Source organism: Micrasema longulum, unplaced genomic scaffold, assembly GCF_059751315.1.
Source record: "Micrasema longulum isolate JH-2025_06_02 unplaced genomic scaffold, ASM5975131v1 h1tg001319l, whole genome shotgun sequence".
Classification (NCBI taxonomy): domain Eukaryota; kingdom Metazoa; phylum Arthropoda; class Insecta; order Trichoptera; family Brachycentridae; genus Micrasema; species Micrasema longulum.
Window position 1 is genome coordinate 178852 of NW_028278506.1, and position 18866 is coordinate 197717.

At 33.5% G+C, this 18866-nt stretch overlaps 1 protein-coding gene across 3 annotated transcripts in view; it reads right to left on the reverse strand.

The window, feature by feature from the left end:
* twz (BTB/POZ domain-containing protein twz) overlaps positions 1-18563 on the reverse strand; it is a 194749-nt gene extending 176186 nt beyond the window's left edge. For 2 of the 3 annotated variants that reach the window (XM_088235060.1, XM_088235059.1), the window contains exon 1: positions 18287-18563. In XM_088235060.1, coding sequence (XP_088091186.1) covers positions 18287-18345 — 59 coding nt within the window. In that variant the 5' untranslated portion in view covers positions 18346-18563. The remainder of the gene's footprint in view (positions 1-18286) is intronic. The other variant, XM_088235062.1, reaches the window with a different exon arrangement.
* Between the last annotated feature and the right edge of the window lie 303 nt (positions 18564-18866).

The following is an 18866-nucleotide window of genomic DNA, read 5'->3' on the forward strand; positions in this document are numbered from 1 at the left end:
GATCAGGTTATTTTTTGGCGAATAAAAAAAAAATTTTTTTAATGTTTACCAACAACACTCTTTTTTTATGGATCCCATTCAAATTATTTCCTTTAATTCCTTATAATTTCTACCCTTTTATTCATTTTTACTGGATTTTTGGTAATACCAAAATAATATTAACTGACATTTAATACATTTTTGAAAGTCGAATTCCTAAATAAATTGTACCCATGTTGTTGAGAAAAGTGAAATCCGGAATTGGAGAAAAGAATTAAATGTTTAAAAATTTATTATTTGATGTTTTGGAATCCAACCAACTTCAACTTACTTAAATTCAATATTTGAAGGTAAATTATTTTTGGATTTGAAATTCAATCACAAACAAGTACCTAAGTTCCTACTTATCAACAAAAAGTCACACCATCTTCTTTCTTTTCATCCGAACAGTTTTTATACGCTTTCGATCAAGATTACGTCAAAATCAGGTGGCGGTTAAAAAACGACTAAACACGCGTTCGCCATGACTGAGCGTTTGGGCATGAGTTAAAGGTCATAATTTTAGAGGGCTTAGAATGTGTATTAATAAAACCGAACCTGTTTCTTTGGTTACGTAAAAGCATTATGAAGCAAACTTTGTAAGTACAATAAATAATGTTTTATCTTGAGAGGAAAAGCGGTCTGACTTTTTGTCATACAAACGTACTCTCGTATTTTCATCCTGGATTATGTTATAAACTCTTATTGGCTCACTCTTTCATACCAAAAACCATAGAACTAACTATGGTTTTAATTTTATTTCTAATTTTGATTTTAATTTACTTTGTTTTAATTTACTTTGTTTATAAAAATAAAAAAAAATGTGAAATGAACTCCCTCTCTAAACACAAGTATCTACTTTATTAGAGAGGTAGAAACGTTATATATAAGATGTTCTGTATATTTACCTATTTTGTATTTCAAAAATATATTTTGTAAAAAAAAAAATATTCATAAAAAAAAAAAAATTTAAAAAATTCCCTTATGCCCAGAATTCTTAGGTCTTCCAACAAACACACCAGTCAATTTCTTTGATAACAAGTTGTCTTATTTCAAAAGATCACGGAATCAAATTCAATTATAAACACCTCTTTCCCGCTTCCACTTTCACTAAGTCTACTAAATACCATCGTGTCTTTCTACTTTCCTTTATAATATTTTTTTGTATAAATATGTCCTTAAAAATGCCCATTGGGCGTATATATAAATAAATAAATAAACATTTATTTATTTATTATGGGAAACAGAACCATGGTAAAACCAACAAAAAACGTACAATTTTATGTGCTGTCTTCGGGCGCACGGAATACAAATATGATAAATATTTTTTTTAAAACACAAAACCTGCTTATACAGAAAATTTTATTCTGATTCTCAAAAAAAATAACAAAATGAGTTCAATTTTAAGGTACGGAAAATGGGACAGTGAAACGTCGATTTTGTCTATTTTAGATAGGCATAAAAGGTTCGAAATACAGTTGTCTTTTTCGCATAGCATCGGGGAGGCATCTTCAAGACATTGATAGGAAAACAAAATTCAAATACCTATTTATCAAATTTCAACATACATCATTCTGCTTTCCTTCGAACATCCGTATTTCTTCAATTCATCCAATTGTTGATGTTTGTGGCAGTTGTTTATGCGGTAAACTTTGAAACTGGAGACGCGAGTTCAATTTCCGCCAGTAAAAAAAAAAACAAAAAAATTATTGTTCCTAATTGGTCTAGGGTATCCACTTCTGCTCTTTCCACTTCCTCTCTTCACATCTGCTGATACACCTCTAAAATAGAAGTTGGGCGGGTTATTCCTTTTTTCAAAAAAACTTGCATGCAAACAAAATAATTATGCAAAATATTTTTTAATTTTAATAGTTCTTAGAAAAGATGGTGTAATCAGCACCATTTTATTTTGTCCACAGAGACTCAATTTTTTCAGCTTCCGTCTCTGTTTTGATATCTAAAAATTAAATCGCTTCATTCAAAAAAAAAATCCATTTAATATTTTTGTCATTCGTTCGTATTTTTACTTTAATGGTTAAATTGCTCTAGAGCGGCACTGCGCTGCCCTGCGCGGCGCGTCCCTACAATACGAAATACATTGAAAGCCCCCACCCACTTACCCGGATCTGTTTTAAAGGTTTTGTGCGTCTTTTCAGATCCGCACATTGCAAAAACAGTAAATCGTCTGTCACCCTCAATCAAATTTTTCCAATTCTGACGGCGATGGTGTATGTAGTTCATAAGCTAATTGGTAAACCGGACCGACAATGCGAAATATAACGCGCTACAACTGCGCTACACCGCGCTGCATTACGTACAGTATTTTGTCGTGCAGCGCCGCTGAAGTGCAGTGGCGCTGTAATGCGTTCTGACCTAAAATAATGTTGAGTCGTTAAGTGATATTGTATGCTTGAATTAAAAATATTTATAAATTTGTATCATTCTAAGCAATCGCAATTTTATTGAGTCAACATTTGAAAGAAAAATTGAGTTCATTTAGTTTGTTCACTGAGATCTTCCACCCTTACTTAATAACGAGGAAAAACAAACAACAAAAGCAATAAAACAGACCTTAAATAAAGGGAATCGCAAATACCAGTACTATTTTCATTATTGAGCTTCTAGCTTCCCTGGGTACACATTTTATGTGAACTTTATTTTTAAATTTAATTCACGATACGTTGTTATGATAAACTGTTTTACTTATGGCATTAATAATATTAACCTCAACTTGGAGTTACTTTCGACTCACGTTAAACTTTTTCCAATCATTTCAATATTGTAAAAGAGAAATCTTAAAAAACGTTGGACTTCAAGCACAGGATGTTTCCAAGAAAAAGCGACAAGAATTTGAAAAAAAAACTTTTTCATGTTCACCGAGAGGTACTTGGAAACATTTAGTGGTTTAGTAATTAAGACGCTTGAATCACGCACGAAAGGTTCCGGGTTCGATTTTCGGTGATAACACAAAAATTAAACGTGTTTTTTTTTCTGTAATTAATGAGTATAACAAAATAGAAAAGAAGTTAATATTTACATTTTTCATGAAAGAGTAAATGAATATTTTTTTTAAAATGGTGTGTTTCTGAAATAAAACGTTTAATGTATAGTTTTGTGTAAGTATTTTTTTATTATATTTCTTCTCATGTCTTCCTATTTTCTTTAAAAAAACAATAAGTATTATCTTTAACTCAATCTCCATTAACACTCAAATTTTTATAATTAAGTTACACACCTATTTTATATAATTACTATTTTATATAATTACAATTATAGACAGACAAAATACAACCGTTCCACAAAAAGTCATTCCTGAAATAGCTTCCATTAATTTTATTCATTATTCCCTTTCCGCACCTAATTGTGAATATGGCACTGCATTGGTACACCAGTCGTAGCGTAACTTGATCATTTTTTGTTACATTAAGGTAAGATGATCAGTCTTACGCTTCGGGTGCCAGTTCGGGGATTATGAAATATTCTTGGGTAAAAATACCCTTTTAAATAAATATTTTATGTCAACCATGTCAGGAATCAAACCTGATACCTCTTGCGTGGTAGATAGACGTGAATAGGTTCCACCCGCTCACAATAAATTCACAACGTAGAATTGAATAAAATATTCCCTTATCCAAACGACCGTTTTTTGCATTATACATAATGCATCTTTATAAAAATGTGTCAACTTGGCTGCTATGGTTTGCGGATCGTGCAACTAAAAATATCCTTAGTCGGATCAGTGATAATTACCTCTATGAGTGGGATGGATTAATACTCCAGGTTTAAACCTGGAGCGCAACAATACTTAACAAGCAATAAATGCTAACTCGACTTGTGTACGGAATGATTAATAAAGCGCGTCACAATATGTGTGAGTTAGACTAGCTAATGATGATGAAACTTCTTTTTGTCTAAAGGGAAAATGGGTAAGAAGCTTTGTTCCGAATAAAAATAAAATCGAAATTTAATATTATTTTTCATTTCAAAGTACGTTTATAAAAAAAAAAAGGTTTTTCTAAGGTCTCAAGAGGTAAACATTAATAAAACATCTACGAGTGCCTTAAAAAATGTCTCAATATATAATATTTTAAAGAAATAATAACCATCCCAAAGAAAATAATGGTTCTTTCTTCATAATAGATATTATAATCGTTTTTAATATAAAATGAAAATATTTTTTTTCTGAAACTATATCGATGAGGTATAATTAAATAGACACGCATTAAGCGCGTAATATATGTCATTTTATCTCTTGGGTGTTCAATGTTCCGCGCCTTGATTCTCTAACTGACTTTCAACATGACTTGACGTGATGCAACTCAGAAACATATCATTGTGTATGATGGAAAAGTTATTGGAACGCGTTGCAACGGCTGTTACATTTTTTAACAAAAAATTGTTGCCAGATAGTGTCTCAACTATGGTTACGAGTTAGACAGAAATAAATGTTAAACAAAATGCAGCTGTTAGAGAACGGTAGGGTGATAAGTCTTACGCTACAGGTTCCAGTGCAGCGACAATGAAGTATTTCAGTTAAAACCAGCTTATAAATAAATATTTCACATTGCCCTCCCCGGAATCAAACCCATGACTTTAAACATGGCAGGAGAACGCACCAACCACTACACTACGAGACGGACTTTTCTCCACTCAATTTCCAATTTCAGAATTGTACCAAAGCAGTCAAAAACACTCGTCCGGGATTTCGGTTCGATTCCACATTTAGAAATGAATTCTTCATCCGACGGACACAGACTTATAATTTGATAATGTAATGAAAGTTATGTAAAATTTTATTTTGCGAAAAATTGTTTTTGAGTTTTGGTGCAGTCTCCTGCTGAAATTATACGAAAGATAGACTGACTCAAGTGTTTGTGCTACAAGAGTGTTTAGCATTGTTCTACAGCTCAAGTGGCGTCGTGGTAACAAACAGCCATAGGCAAGAAGATAAGGGTGGTGAAGGTCTAGCATGCGTTAGAGTTTTTGTTCGAAAATAATTTCTGAAGAGCCGGAATCGAGCTCAATATAAACATCAATTGTATCCCATGTTTGACCTTGGTTTCGCAAAATCCACACATACACGATAATTTGCAAAACGACCCAACACTTTAAGAGGATATGCAACGAAGAGCGGTTTGTTCGATGAATAAGGGTTTGAATAATTTTTCTATCATTCTTGCAGGTGACTCCCTAATACTGTGGATTTATTCCCGTTTTTCGCACTCCAAAACTGAATCGATTGAGATTTTTTTAATAGAAAAAGTATCTAAAAGAAATTCCTTGTGTTTGCAAGCTTTCTTTTTTTATTAATCGTCATTATATTTGTATACCGTACGACTAAAGACAGAAAGTAAAACTAGGCGCTTTTAAGGGTTTTTTGATGACCCCAGCTCATATTATCTTAAAAACAAACCATGCGTGCGCTCACGCCAATGGTGAATATCTACAGTGGGTAAAAAATCTTTGCTCTGGTACTATAATCTAGAGAGAAAATACGGAAATACGTTTTTATAAAGATATGTCAGGCCGCTAACTCTTATTAACTATTTATAAGGTATATTTATAGAATTAAAAATAGTCCAGAAACCGCATACGCTCATCAAACAGAAGGCGACTAAACTACTCTTAAAAGAGTAGTTTTACGTTTTGACCCATTAGTTTCTTTGTAGACGTCGCTCAGTACGCAACTCCGGATTCGGATTCAACTATGCCGTGTTGTTTCATTTTGAAGTGTAGAAATACTCTTGGTATTATAAAGAAACAGGATTGGATCACAAGTTACGTGTAATTACCAATGCATGCGTAAGTCGCAAATGCATTACTTAAAAATTGAATTATTTTTCCATCTGTAAGATTGTCGAAGAAAAATGGACATTTCGTTGGTGTTACCAGGGTAGTAATTTTTTTTACCCTACTTTGCTCATCCAATTAGAGAACTAACGAAAATTGGACCTCGGGCGACAACGCCGTGGTGGACATTTGACCGACATTATCTTTAAGACATCAAATATTGTATAACATGATATAAAAATATCCGTTTAGGTACAGTAAAATTTATTTTATATGTTACGTTTAAAGTTCATTAATCAAATTACTCTAATTAAATGACGTTTTACATATCTACTCTGTTGTGTCAATCAATGTTTCCGCGTGCACAATAGAATTTTAGAAAAATCAACACATTGTTTTTTTTTACCTTACATTTGTGTTGTGATAAGTGGAGCAAAGTAGGGGGATTTTTGGACCCAGTCCGATGTATTCAAATATGATTCTACGCTCCTTCTGGACTATTCTCAATTCTATGGGTATATTATTCCGTGTCCAGGTGGGTACAAAATAGAACAATATCATATATGAAATAGCACAATAAACATTGACGAGTCTTTTCGACTCGATGGTTACTTTCGTAATAGTGGTTAGCGCGTTCGCCCAACATGCATGAGGTTACGGATTTGACTCCTGGTAGATTGGAATATATGTTTAAAAATAATTACATAAAATAATACTGCAATATTATGATACATTGCTTCTGCTACATCAATATTTTTTTTATTTTAACCATTCATCTATTGCTAATTTGATGCATACCTTTGTTATAATTTCTTGTTTAATTTTTCTTTATTATTTCCTTATTTTCTGCTGATTTTATTTCAGGTGTTTTGTTTTATTATAATTGTTTTTCAATATTATTTTATACTTTGTTAAAGGCGTAAGCCGTCGAAATAAATTCATAAAAATAAAAGTATGTTTTATTGTCTGTTAACTGGCACCTGAAGATTAAAAGTATGGCAAAATTGGTAAATCACATTACTTCCACGTAGTGTATTAATACAGTCACCTATGAACCAGTGGCGAAATTAATTTGTGTCAAATCAGGTAGGTAAAAAATAAAAGTTTATTGATTTCCTCAGCTGGAGCTCGCCCGACCCGGTTGCACAGATAAAACCTCGACCAGGTACTCGTAGATACCTAAAAGGTGGAATTTGATACGGCCATTAAAAGTCGAGATATCTGAGTTAGGTGCATTTTAATAAGGCTCCATCGAAATGTACGGAAAATTGAAAGTTCGAAAAGTGTGCATATTTTATGCTGAATTGTAAACGTGAAGTGAAGACCACAGTGAGATCGGTTCCTCAGTGAATCTGGTATCGTCTTTTCTATCTCGCGCGGGCCAAATTCAAACATCCGTTTGAATTTGCCCAGCGATTTTTCCAAGCATGATAAGAGACGCTCTGAAGACGCAGTCCCATCGCGGAAACAACCAGCCTTCATGTCTTTGAGTTCTTTACCTGATTTTACGTAAAAAAACACAAACAATAGGAATTTTTTTTTTGATAAAAATACGTAAATAGACCGCCCCCAGCGACTGAAATCGTGCGGGAAGATTAAAAAAAAGGTGACTTAGTTGTCTCAATCAGCGTTTTTCAACTTTTTTCATGACACGACCCCCCTAGTATCAAAAAATATTTCGCGACCCCCCAACCCTTTTTTCCATGTATGTTAAAAATATATAATACTTACAAAAATTTTAGGCGTTGCGTTATTTGCAATCTTATATAAACATATAATTAACTATTAAGTACGTAAAACATATAATTTTAAATTGAATAAGTGGCCAATTGATTACTAACAAACAAATACAAACATATTAGATGTATATAAATAAATAAAGTATATCGTTAGGGTTAGACTCCCAGCGCCATCTGTTGGTAACAGTAGGAACTAGTGAAGGTTCCGGATGCGCCATCTGTTGGTAACAGTAGGAACTAGTAAAGGTTCCGGATGTTAGCAACAGATGGCGCTGGTAGTCCGAAAGATCCACAAGTTTCGAGACGTTTCTTTACGCTTTGAGATAATTCTCGCTAGAATGCGCTGGCCTATAAATACGGCGGTCAATCGCGGCCATGGCAGTTTGATGAAAGACAGCGAAGCAAGTGGAATCAGAAGCAATCTCGATAAGTGGAAACGATTCAGAAGTGTAAATTCGGTGTTATATGGACTGTAAGGTGCCTTGGAGTTGGAGTAATTATAGACTGATTTGTGAGCGTAAGTCACGCGTGGTCATGTCTGCTGTTTAATTGTTTGAAGAGCGCGAACCACTTGTTTTACGGTACGCATTTATTTGAGTTGTTATAATTGAAAATGGATAAATTCCTGAAAAGATCATCAGAATCATCAACGTCTAGCGGGAGTAGTGGAATAAAGAAAAAACGTCTTTATGACGACATTTATTGAAAATTTGGGTTTACTGTGATTGACAGTAAACCGCAGTGCGTAATTTGCTTTGAAATTTTATCAAGAGAAAGCATGAAGCCATCGAAGTTGGTACGCCACCTAAACACAAAACATCCTAATGAAAAAAAAAAACCCGTGGTATTTTTTGAGCGAAAATTAAAAGCTCTTGAACTTCAATAAAACTGCTATAGGACAAATGTCCAACCTGAATGGAAAAGCGTTCCTCGCTAGTTATCGAGTAGCTTTTCGTGTGGCTAAAGCAGGGAAATCTCTCACTATTGCCGAAAATTTGATTTTACCAGCGGCTTTAGATATAGCAGAGATTATGTTTGGCAAGCAAGAGGTCGAAAAGCTCAAAAGTATACCTCTCTCTGACAATACCATTCAACGCAGGATAAGCAATATGGCGACTGATGTTCGTGATCAAGTCATGGAAAAAATAATGAAAAGTTCTTTTGTATCCTTGCAATTTGATGAATCAACGGATTATGCAAATTGTGCGCAATTTGTAGCTTTTGTGCGTTTTGAATCCAATGAAATAATAATGAAAGAAATACTATTTTGCAAGGCACTTCCCAAAAATACTACAGGTCAATGCTTGCATGACATGTTCCTTAAAGCTACGCAAGATATGAATATCGATTGGGCATAAAAATGCATTGCTATTTGTAGTGACGGAGCAAAAGCCATGACTGGTGCGAAGAGTGGATTTATTGCTAGACTGAAAGAACAGATGCCAAACGCTTGTTGGATGCATTGCTTTCTTCATCGCCAAGCTCTTGCAGCCAAATCCTTACCGCAAGAATACAGTCAAGTTCTTAATAATTTTGTTAACATTGTCAATTCTATTAAAGGAAAAGCGTTGCAGACTCGATTGTTTCGAATCATTTGTGAAGATATGGGGACACTACACCGTAATTTGCTTTACCATACAGAAGTTAGGTGGTTATCAAAAAACAAAGTACTGACCAGAGTTATGGAACTTCGCGCCAAACTATTAGTATATTTACAGCAAGCCAAGTCACATTACTCTGAATTCATTCTGATCCGGAATTCCTTTTAAAATTGGCTTTTCTTTCTGACTTATTTGAACATTTAAATAACTTGAATAAAAGTCTTCAAGGGCGTGATGAAAATGTCATTACAGCAAAAAACAAACTCCATGGTTTTATAAAAAAAAATGAATTGTGGTCATCATCTATAAATCAGAACCACTTTGATTCATTTTCGTCCACACAGTCTTTCATTGAAGAAGTCGGAAGCGAGATCAACATCAACTCATATATATCTGGTATGAAAATGGTGTTACATAATTTGAAGAAAGAATTGTGCCATTACTTCTCACTGCAAGAGATATCGGATAACACAGGGCAAAGATGGATCTTAAATTCGTTTTTTAATGCAGCTATAAACGAGGAAAATTTAGCAACTAAGCTCAAAGAGAATCTGCTGGAACTATCTGCCGATGGGATGTTACACTTGGAATTCAAGTCTGAAAATTTGGATACGTTTTGCTTAAAAAGAAAAACAGAATACCCGGAATTAACAACCGAGGCTTTGAAGTGTTTGATTCCATTTTCTACCTCGTAGTTGTGCGAGTTGGCATTTTCATCAATGGCGCGAATAAAATATAAACTAAGAAATCGTTTAACTTTGGAAAACGATTTAATACTTAATGTGGCAAAAACGGATCCACAATGGGAGAAATTAATTGAACAAACTCAAGCGCAACCTTCACATTAAAATGAACGAAGATAAGCAAGCACAGATGTGATCATTTTCTATTTAAACACATTTTTAATATTTATTTTCTTTGTAATAACATATTTTGAACTAGCATTTTTCTGACTTGTATGATTAATTATAAGTAAATTTTGTTAAATATAATAATTTTAACTCTTATCGACTTTTTATTTAAGTCTCACAAATTATATGTTTTATAAAAAAACTGAAGGTTTCTCGACCTCTCGCGACCCCCCTACAGAGGCTCCGCGACCCCCCAGGGGGTCGCGACCCACAGGTTGAAAAACAATGGTCTAAATGAAAGTTAATCGGAAAACTTAAGTTAGCTACAAGTGCAACAGATAATGATTTAAGAAGAATAATATTAAAACAAATAGGAGCGGAGTGCATCGGACTTTCAAATATTAAAAAATAACATTTAAAAATTAAACATATGTATATCAATGAAAATTATAACTTTAAAAAATGTGATTACCAGTAAGATTAAAGATTAAAATATGAAAAAAAATAAACATCAAATGTTGTCCGATACACTGCCAGAAAAATAATCTGGGGATGTTTTTTGTTATTCGCAGTGAGGCATTCATAAATAAAACTGTAAATGCAATGGTTTATTTTTAAAATTTAGAAGACTTTTTACTCCCGTCAATTGAATCACATTGTTCTCATGCTTCTGAGTGCATTTTTTAAAATACCTGCACCGTGTCACCCCGCAAAAATTATGCCTTATAATTTTTCTCGTAATACGTCTCGTAGTTAATAAGTAGCATGTAAATAATACGTGTAAAAAATAATCCTGTGAAAATTAATTTTACATTGAATTTATGAAATTTAATTGTTGTTGCGCCGATATTATGTACTTATATATTTTTTATTTATGATTTTGCATATATTTTATGTTACCCACATTTTAAAAAACATTCTCACCCACACCTGAACCCATGCCCATTGGGGGAGGGGGACGAACTAAATATCAATGATAAATAGTTCTCATTAACTAGCAAAATATGTTTGCTAAAATCAGTACTTTAAAAAATTTTAATTCAATTATCAGGGAAGAATTTTTTTCAAATATTTAATTGTTTTTTCACTAAAAACAATGTTTCTATTAAAATCCAAAAAATAAATATTTTTACGGCAATAAATTGTTATTTTTTAGTTCACCCCATTAAAAACTCACGATTGTACAATAAAAAATTGAAAACCGTCGATAATATAGGTGAGTTACAAAAAAAAAATTTTTTGAAGAGAAACTCAGTATAAAATATTAATACTTATTTGTTAATATTTTACCCCTTCGTTCTTATTATCAAAGCACTCTCTTAATTCCCATCTCCCATTCTTCCTTCTTCTCTAAAAGGCCATTTACATGTGAACAATACAATAGATATCACAATATTCTCTTTTCTCAGCTCGTATTTCAGCTTGTATATAGAAAGAAATAAAAAATAAAATATTTTTTTCCGCCTCAATTTTCGCTCAATTTCAAAAAAAATGTCCGGGAGCGACACGTTCACGTCGAGCAAATCGCTATTGTCACAAGGTCCTGTCTGTGCGTGTTAGAACGCAGCCGCGCGCTGCTGTGGGGGTCAATCATTGTTGCGTGGAGATAGTCAGCCCCTCTATGGCGATGTTTCAGGGCAATTTTTCGTCCTACAAATTGCTGATTACTCGAGGACAATGGCCGAGTTCTGATGCAAAACCGTATTGTATTGTCATTATACAATTTCATAAAGTGTCCATGCGGTTTGAATGTGGAATTGTCTCCCATTTACTAGCAAAAATGTATCTAGTTTCGAATGTAAATTTGTTTAAATCACACCCTTCATTTTCTTCCTTAATCTCTCTTTAATTCCCTTTCCCATTGAAGACTAATATACTCGTACAAACCTAACAAAGAACAAACCAAACATCACGCCGTTTTCTTGTAAAGGTAGGCAGAGAGGACAGAACGCCATATCACTCTCTTTTTGCTTACAGATCTCGCTTCCTCTACATTCATACATCTTCTCGTGTGCGCGCGCCGATTATTCCGACTTTTGACATGTCCATCTTTGATTATTTGTTGGATTTGATCATGCCATGTTTTTTTCGGTATTCCTCTATTTCTGAATCCATCAACGTTCGCATCGTAAACATTTCTAGCCGCCCTTACGCTGTCCTTCAAAAACAAACGCAAAGCTGCTTTCTTTATTTTAATGATAACGATTATCTCAGTCTTACGTAATGTACGGATCTCGGCATTTGTGCATCTATCGTTCATAGTTTTACCACACATTCGCCTGAGAGAGCGCATTTCGACAGCATTCAGCCTACCTTCACCCCTGTTTTTCCAAGTCTATACTCAGCTCCCATGCATCGCGGTCGGCACCACGACTATATTGTGAACTGCTGATATGTGTTTCATATTGTAATAAATTTGTTTTATGTAATTAATATGTTAAGACGAATATCGACATTCATTTATTTATTTACACACGTTGATAGTTCTTTTTTGTGCATTCCTGTATCTATTACCTATGTTTAATTTTTGGTTGCTTGCGTATTAAAACTGAAATTATATAAATAACTCATTGTATTAATGGTTGGTTGATTGAAATTGACATTTGGAAATAAACCCGCTAACGTGAAAATGTGCATTCACATAAAGTTAAAATTAAAATAAACTTATTTCACTTTTAAAACAAATGGAATATTTGCAAATATTAACATAATACAACAGAGATGAGAAAAAAATTATAGAAGGTAATTTAGAAGTCTAGACATATACAGGACTTATGACCTGTCATTGGCTGGTTTTAGTTGCCACTTTAAACACCGTGTAACATTCACCATTTTGCCTGTATTTGAACATCTATATTCCTTCGATTCTTCCATCTGCTGACGTTTCCTATCACTTTCGACATAAAAGGGTTTAAAATAGGTGAAGGGTTTATTTATATATTTTATTTATACTTCCCTTTGTCCTTGTAGACGATGAGGGGTGGTTTTAGAGCAACAGTGAAAGGGACATTGAAAGTTGTAAATGTAAATATTTGTTCGCAATTTTCCTTTCTGAATTTGGTTAGTAAAGGATGAAATATAATCAATTCGTAATGGAAAATCAAATGCTTGCTTTTATGAGTGAATCCGAAGAAAGACATTTGGTCTTTAAAACGGATTCGGGTATGTGGTGGATGCTTTCTAAGTTGACGTTTGTGAAGTTAAAGAGCTAAAACCTTTATTGTTGCGGGTGAGATACCTGTGTATTATATGATTAAATTATTTCACCTACATACTAAGCAACGCCTGAACGCCGACTTCTACAATGCCGTCATCTACATTCCCTTCTTTAAAATGTTCCTCATCTCCGTTGTAATATGTTAATATTAACAGCTCCCAAGGGGGTGTAATCCAGTCCTCGTCTACAAAAAGTTGATTTGAAAATATGTTTCTCCGAAAGTAGGTGTTTTATCATAACGCTTTGTATTTTCGTACGCATTGGTAAAATAGTCAATCAATCAACTTAAAACACGTTTGACGAATGTATTTTTAAAATAAATTTACCTCTTTTTTGTTTGTCCGGGCGGATTAAATCGGATCGGAAAATTCCGAAAAGAGAAATAATGCGGAGGATAGTTCGTCTTATAGTGTTCGCAGCTTATCGTCCACTTTGATTATTGAAAAAATTATAAAGCCCCTAAAAAGCTCAACACAAAGCAAATTAAAACAAAGCATTTGTCGCTGTCGGGGAGTCAGGGGGGTGGGATAGAAGTCAATACATGCCATACCATACCAGCCGGGACCAATATGAAAGCCTTTTTTTAATCAGCTTTTGCCCCTTGGACCGCCTCAACGCGCCTCAAATTTATCTGGGCCTTTTACCATCCCCCTGAAGGCCTTCAGCGCCCACAAGAAGGCGTTATAGCTTACTTCGAGAAAGACTGTACACGAAAGCGAGAATGGAAAAATGCAAGTTAACGCCAAATACGATCGTTCGCTTAAACGAAAAACATCACTATCGTTCAGCTGAATTTCTGTATAGAATGGCCCCTGGGCCAATTATAGATGGATCCTCCCATCTGCTTAGGCAAATCGTTCCAAATTAAGGGTAAGTTTTTAATAATTATTTGGGAGCGAAATGACTGGCGGACTCGACCCCCTAGGCGGGCGTTTATAATTAACCGGAACTCGGAGTTTACTCGGAATTTTCCAGGCACAGAAGATATTAATAACAAGGCCCCTATCCGAAGAATCAAATAGTGGAGTGGGGAGTACACCTAAATTGATCAAAATATACGAATTTGTATCTGAGATTAACAAAAACTCTTTATATACTTTTTTGTGTATTTTACAAGAAGGATTCTTACTCAAGTTATTAGTGTCAAACAAAAGAAATACGAAAATACGAGTACATGAAAAGTAATTTTCTTCTTAATAAAGAACGTTATTTAAATCGTCTTTTTTCGAGGAAAATCATTATGATTCTACGTGAACATTTTCGTTACACAATATAAATATATTAAATGTTTTCATTTTATTAATATTAACAAACTGGATATTTTTAACTTTTTATCGTTGTAATAAAAAATCTATTTGGGATAACCTTATTTGTTTAAAAAAAAACTGTGGCGTATAAAAAAAAACTATTTTTATGCTTAATTTCTTTTACTTAACAAGAACCAAACTAGGATCCAAAATGAATCTGTTCAAATAAATTTTAAAAACTTTTCTGTGACGTCATAACATGACGTCATTCAACGTTTCGTTTTGTATTATTTTCTATTAAGCTGCTCCCCTTTATAATTCTCGGAACCCCGCAAGGACCCTCTTATGAGAAATGAATGGATCACTTGAAAGTGGATTTCCATTGCATCACGTCAGCGTAAAACTGATCACCGTATTAACGATAAAGAAACGCGGAAAATGACGTACCGATACAGTGTTATATGCAACCTCCATGGTGTAATGGCTTTGTTACTTGCCTCAAGCACGAAAGGTTTAGTGTTTGATTTCCGATGTGAAAGCAAAAATTCAATGTAATTATTCTCAAGCCTGGATGTTTTGTTCATTCATTTACTGCAATAATGACTTTCAACCCTACGGGAAATTGGATACAAAAATGTTTTCTTACGCACGGTATTTAGAGCGCGAAATCGTACAGAAAAGTTTCTTGAAATGTATGAAGAAAATATTACAAAAACTATACATATAAAAAGCGATAATCGTACCTGTGTCTTCAACAGACTAAATAACTACAGGATCGATTAACATGCGGTTTTTTCCAAAATTATGGGCTTTACGCTTGGTATTTTTAAAACTCTTAAAATCTTCAATCTGCTTAGCAGAAAAAAAATTAGAGGCGTAAATGTTTTATTTATCGTACCAGGGCTGCATTCCACGAGAATGTATTTACGAAAAAAATTGATGGATTTGTTTTTTTGTTTATAAAAAAAATTGTTTTTGAATCATCACAAACAACATTCGCTGTTTATGGATCTCAATCATTAAATTCCTTATACCCATTTTTTTTCATTTTAATGGATTTTTAGTAATGATAAAATAATATTAACCGACATTTAAAACATTTCGAAAAATCGCATTACTATATAAAGTGCACCCCTGTTGGTAAAAGAGCAGAGTTTGACTTTTGCAGATATTGGATTGGGAGAAATTGATTGATTTCTGATTTTAACACTGGAAAAAAGTCACTCTTTGAGCTCACTCATACTGCATTATTTTATATGATCTTGGTATTTATTCGTTGGATTATTATGTTAAAGATATTGTTCGTTAAGAAATCTTGAATTTTTGTATTAAAGTTTTTTATTCAATATCCCTTTAGAGTTTCATTTTTTCAGCTTTGGTAAGTATTTAATGAAGTTCGTTTAATGTTGATTTTAAATTGTTCACGATAACGCTTGCTCTATTAATTGGGTAGAAGTTTTCAACGGAAAACCACTCTGGTCATCTTCTATTCCCAGGAATCACTATGGCGATTCATCCAATAAGCAGTAGTCTTGGCTGCGGAACATAAGAGTAGCACAGGACCCAGATGCTTTCGCTGTTGTGATCGCCAACGTCGGGGGACCTAATAAGGCACCGCATGAAGAATATTTTAACCTAGGAACAAGGAGGTGAGAGTACTCGTTGATGCTAAGCCGAGTTCATACGATTGTCAAAATACAAATTTTAAAAAATGTGCCGTTTTCCTATTCTTTCTACTACCAAGGAATAGCAGCGTTATTGTTTATTTTGTTGTTTTATAGCGCATATTTTATCGGTCCAGACGGATGAAGAATACAGTTCTGGGCGTGAAATAGAACCAGAATCCCGACTAGTGTTTTGTCTCGATGGCTACTCTCAAGTGAAAATCCTGAAAAAGGAAATTTATGGGAGAAATGTCCGCCTCGTAATGTAGAAGTTCGCGCGTTCGCCTACCATGATTGAGGTCCCGCTCAATTTTCAGGTGAATATTACTTTTAGAATAGACTAATTAATTTAAAGTAACCTTTTTGAAATATTTGAACAAAATTATTATTGCGTTGTTCAGTACACTAAACGTAAGTAGGAACATTTTCAGTGTTTTGTCATTGTCCAGGCCGATAAAAATACAGTTCTTTGAGTAAAATAGAACCAGAACAATGGAAGAGTGCTTTCGACTCGATGACCACTAAATTGAAATATTTTGGAGAAAACTCCGCCTCGCAGGAAAGTAGATGGCGCGTTCGCCTGCAATGCTTGAGATTCTGGATTCGATTCCTGAGGGACGACAAAAATTTCATAGTCCCTGGACTGGCATCTGATGCGTAAGACTGATTACCTAACTTTTCTCCAACCGATATGCAACGTAGGGCGTACAGAAGCTTGATGATTGGAGTGTTTTTGAATAAATGTAAATAAGTTTAGATTTTAGATAATAAATATTATATTAAACTCCCTTAATTAATATTCTTGTTAATAATACTAATTGCCTAATTTTTCTTGCAATTTAATTCAATGTCTAATACTTTTTGTTTTGTTTTGTATTGCATCTATTTGCTTTTATTATTTTGACAATAAACGCCGTATTTTGGCACTGAACCTGAACCTGAATGACAGGTCGTAAGCCTTTTAAATGCCTAGAATTCCATATTCCCTTCTCAAAAATGTTGTTCCTCTCTGTTGCAAAAAATTACAATTTATTTATTTACAGTAAAACTATTTTCATCTGGATAATGAGTGCCAGACTTTATCCGGATATGTAGAAATCTGGATATTTGGATTGACTATTAAATTAAGACAATGTTTTGAAAGAAAATACAAAATTTACTGGAAGATCACATTTTTATTACTTTTGAAATGTTTATTTAACTTTTTTTACATTAATGTTAATTGAACTTTGGCGGGCCCTTTGCAAAATGGCAATTTCTTCCAACCAACCATTAAAATAAATGTTTTTTTTTTTATAATTCAAGTTACAAAACATATTGAATAGAAAATAAAAATAAAAAAGCTAAAATATATAAAAATAGAAATAAATGTATTTGTGTATAAATTATCTTTAATCAATACCATTATTCAATGGGAAAAAGAAAACAAGAGAAAAAAAAAGGGAAAATAATACAGAGAATTTGAATCACGTTATAAACTTACATAAACAAGTCCAGCAATGCTTTGAAGAAGAAACTTATTTACCAGCATTTATTTTTTATTCGGATATTTGGTAATCCGGATCACTGGAGTCCAGATAAACGGAGTTCTAGTGTATTTGTTTGTTTCTACATTTTTTTGCATATACAATGCAATGATACGTATAATCAGGTTGTGGTCACGTGGCTAGTGTTGCGGACTCGCGAATCAGAGATCCGAGGTTCGAACCCTACTTTACCCCAACTTGATTTCCATTTTCTAATATTTATTTATAACTCGTTGAAAATGGCCAGCAAAATTTAATTATTTGGGTAAATTATACGAACGCTAATATTTATTTTTCTATAAATAAATATATTTATATAAATAATGCGGGTTGATCACCGCAAGGCATTTCTTAATACCTTCTCCAACAATTTAATAAGAAAAAATAATAATACGATGATCGGATTGCTGAATTTTAAAAATAAAAAATTCTTATGAAACTAAAATGTGCATATTTAAATACGTGTGTATGCTTACATAAATTAGAACATTTATAATACACAGAAAAACTAAACAAACCTGAAAACAAAAATTAAAACGCGTTTAAGTGTATTTAAAATAATATTTGAAGGAAAAAATGCCATGAAAATGCATTTCAAGAACTTTTATTAAAGACAGAAAAAAATTACGATACCTTTTTTGAGCTGATGATGTCGACGGCGCTTCCAGCGGTGTTGGCCCTCTTCCTTCCATTAGGAGTGAATATCCTGGAACTTTTGTGATGTCGAAAGGGAAAAACGTGCCGCCGTGGAATGACAGTTTGACTGTAAAAATCACTTATTAAAGAGAAAACCACGTTGACGTGACCGTCAACTTTGTTAGGCAGCTTTTGTTTTTGTTTACGAGCGGGAAATGTGTCGAGAGAGAGCGACTAACAGACAACCGCGCGGCAGAGAAGCTTAGTGACGACTGAAGACTGAACCGGGGGAACTACGCTAGCCATGGGGTAGTGAAGGAATAATTAGCATTCGCATCGCGAAATCGTAACGAATTAACAATAGCATTAGCAACTTTAAAATATACTTCCTAATTTTAATTTATGCGAAAAAACACGAGATTAACATATTAAGTAATATACATTATAATCAAAAAACAAAACAATTTTATTTTACAATGCAACAGTTAAGCAAAGGCATTTTATTTTTAATCATTTATTAAACATTCAACTATCGATTTCGTACTTCCTTATCAAGATATAGTTCAGAAATTAATGT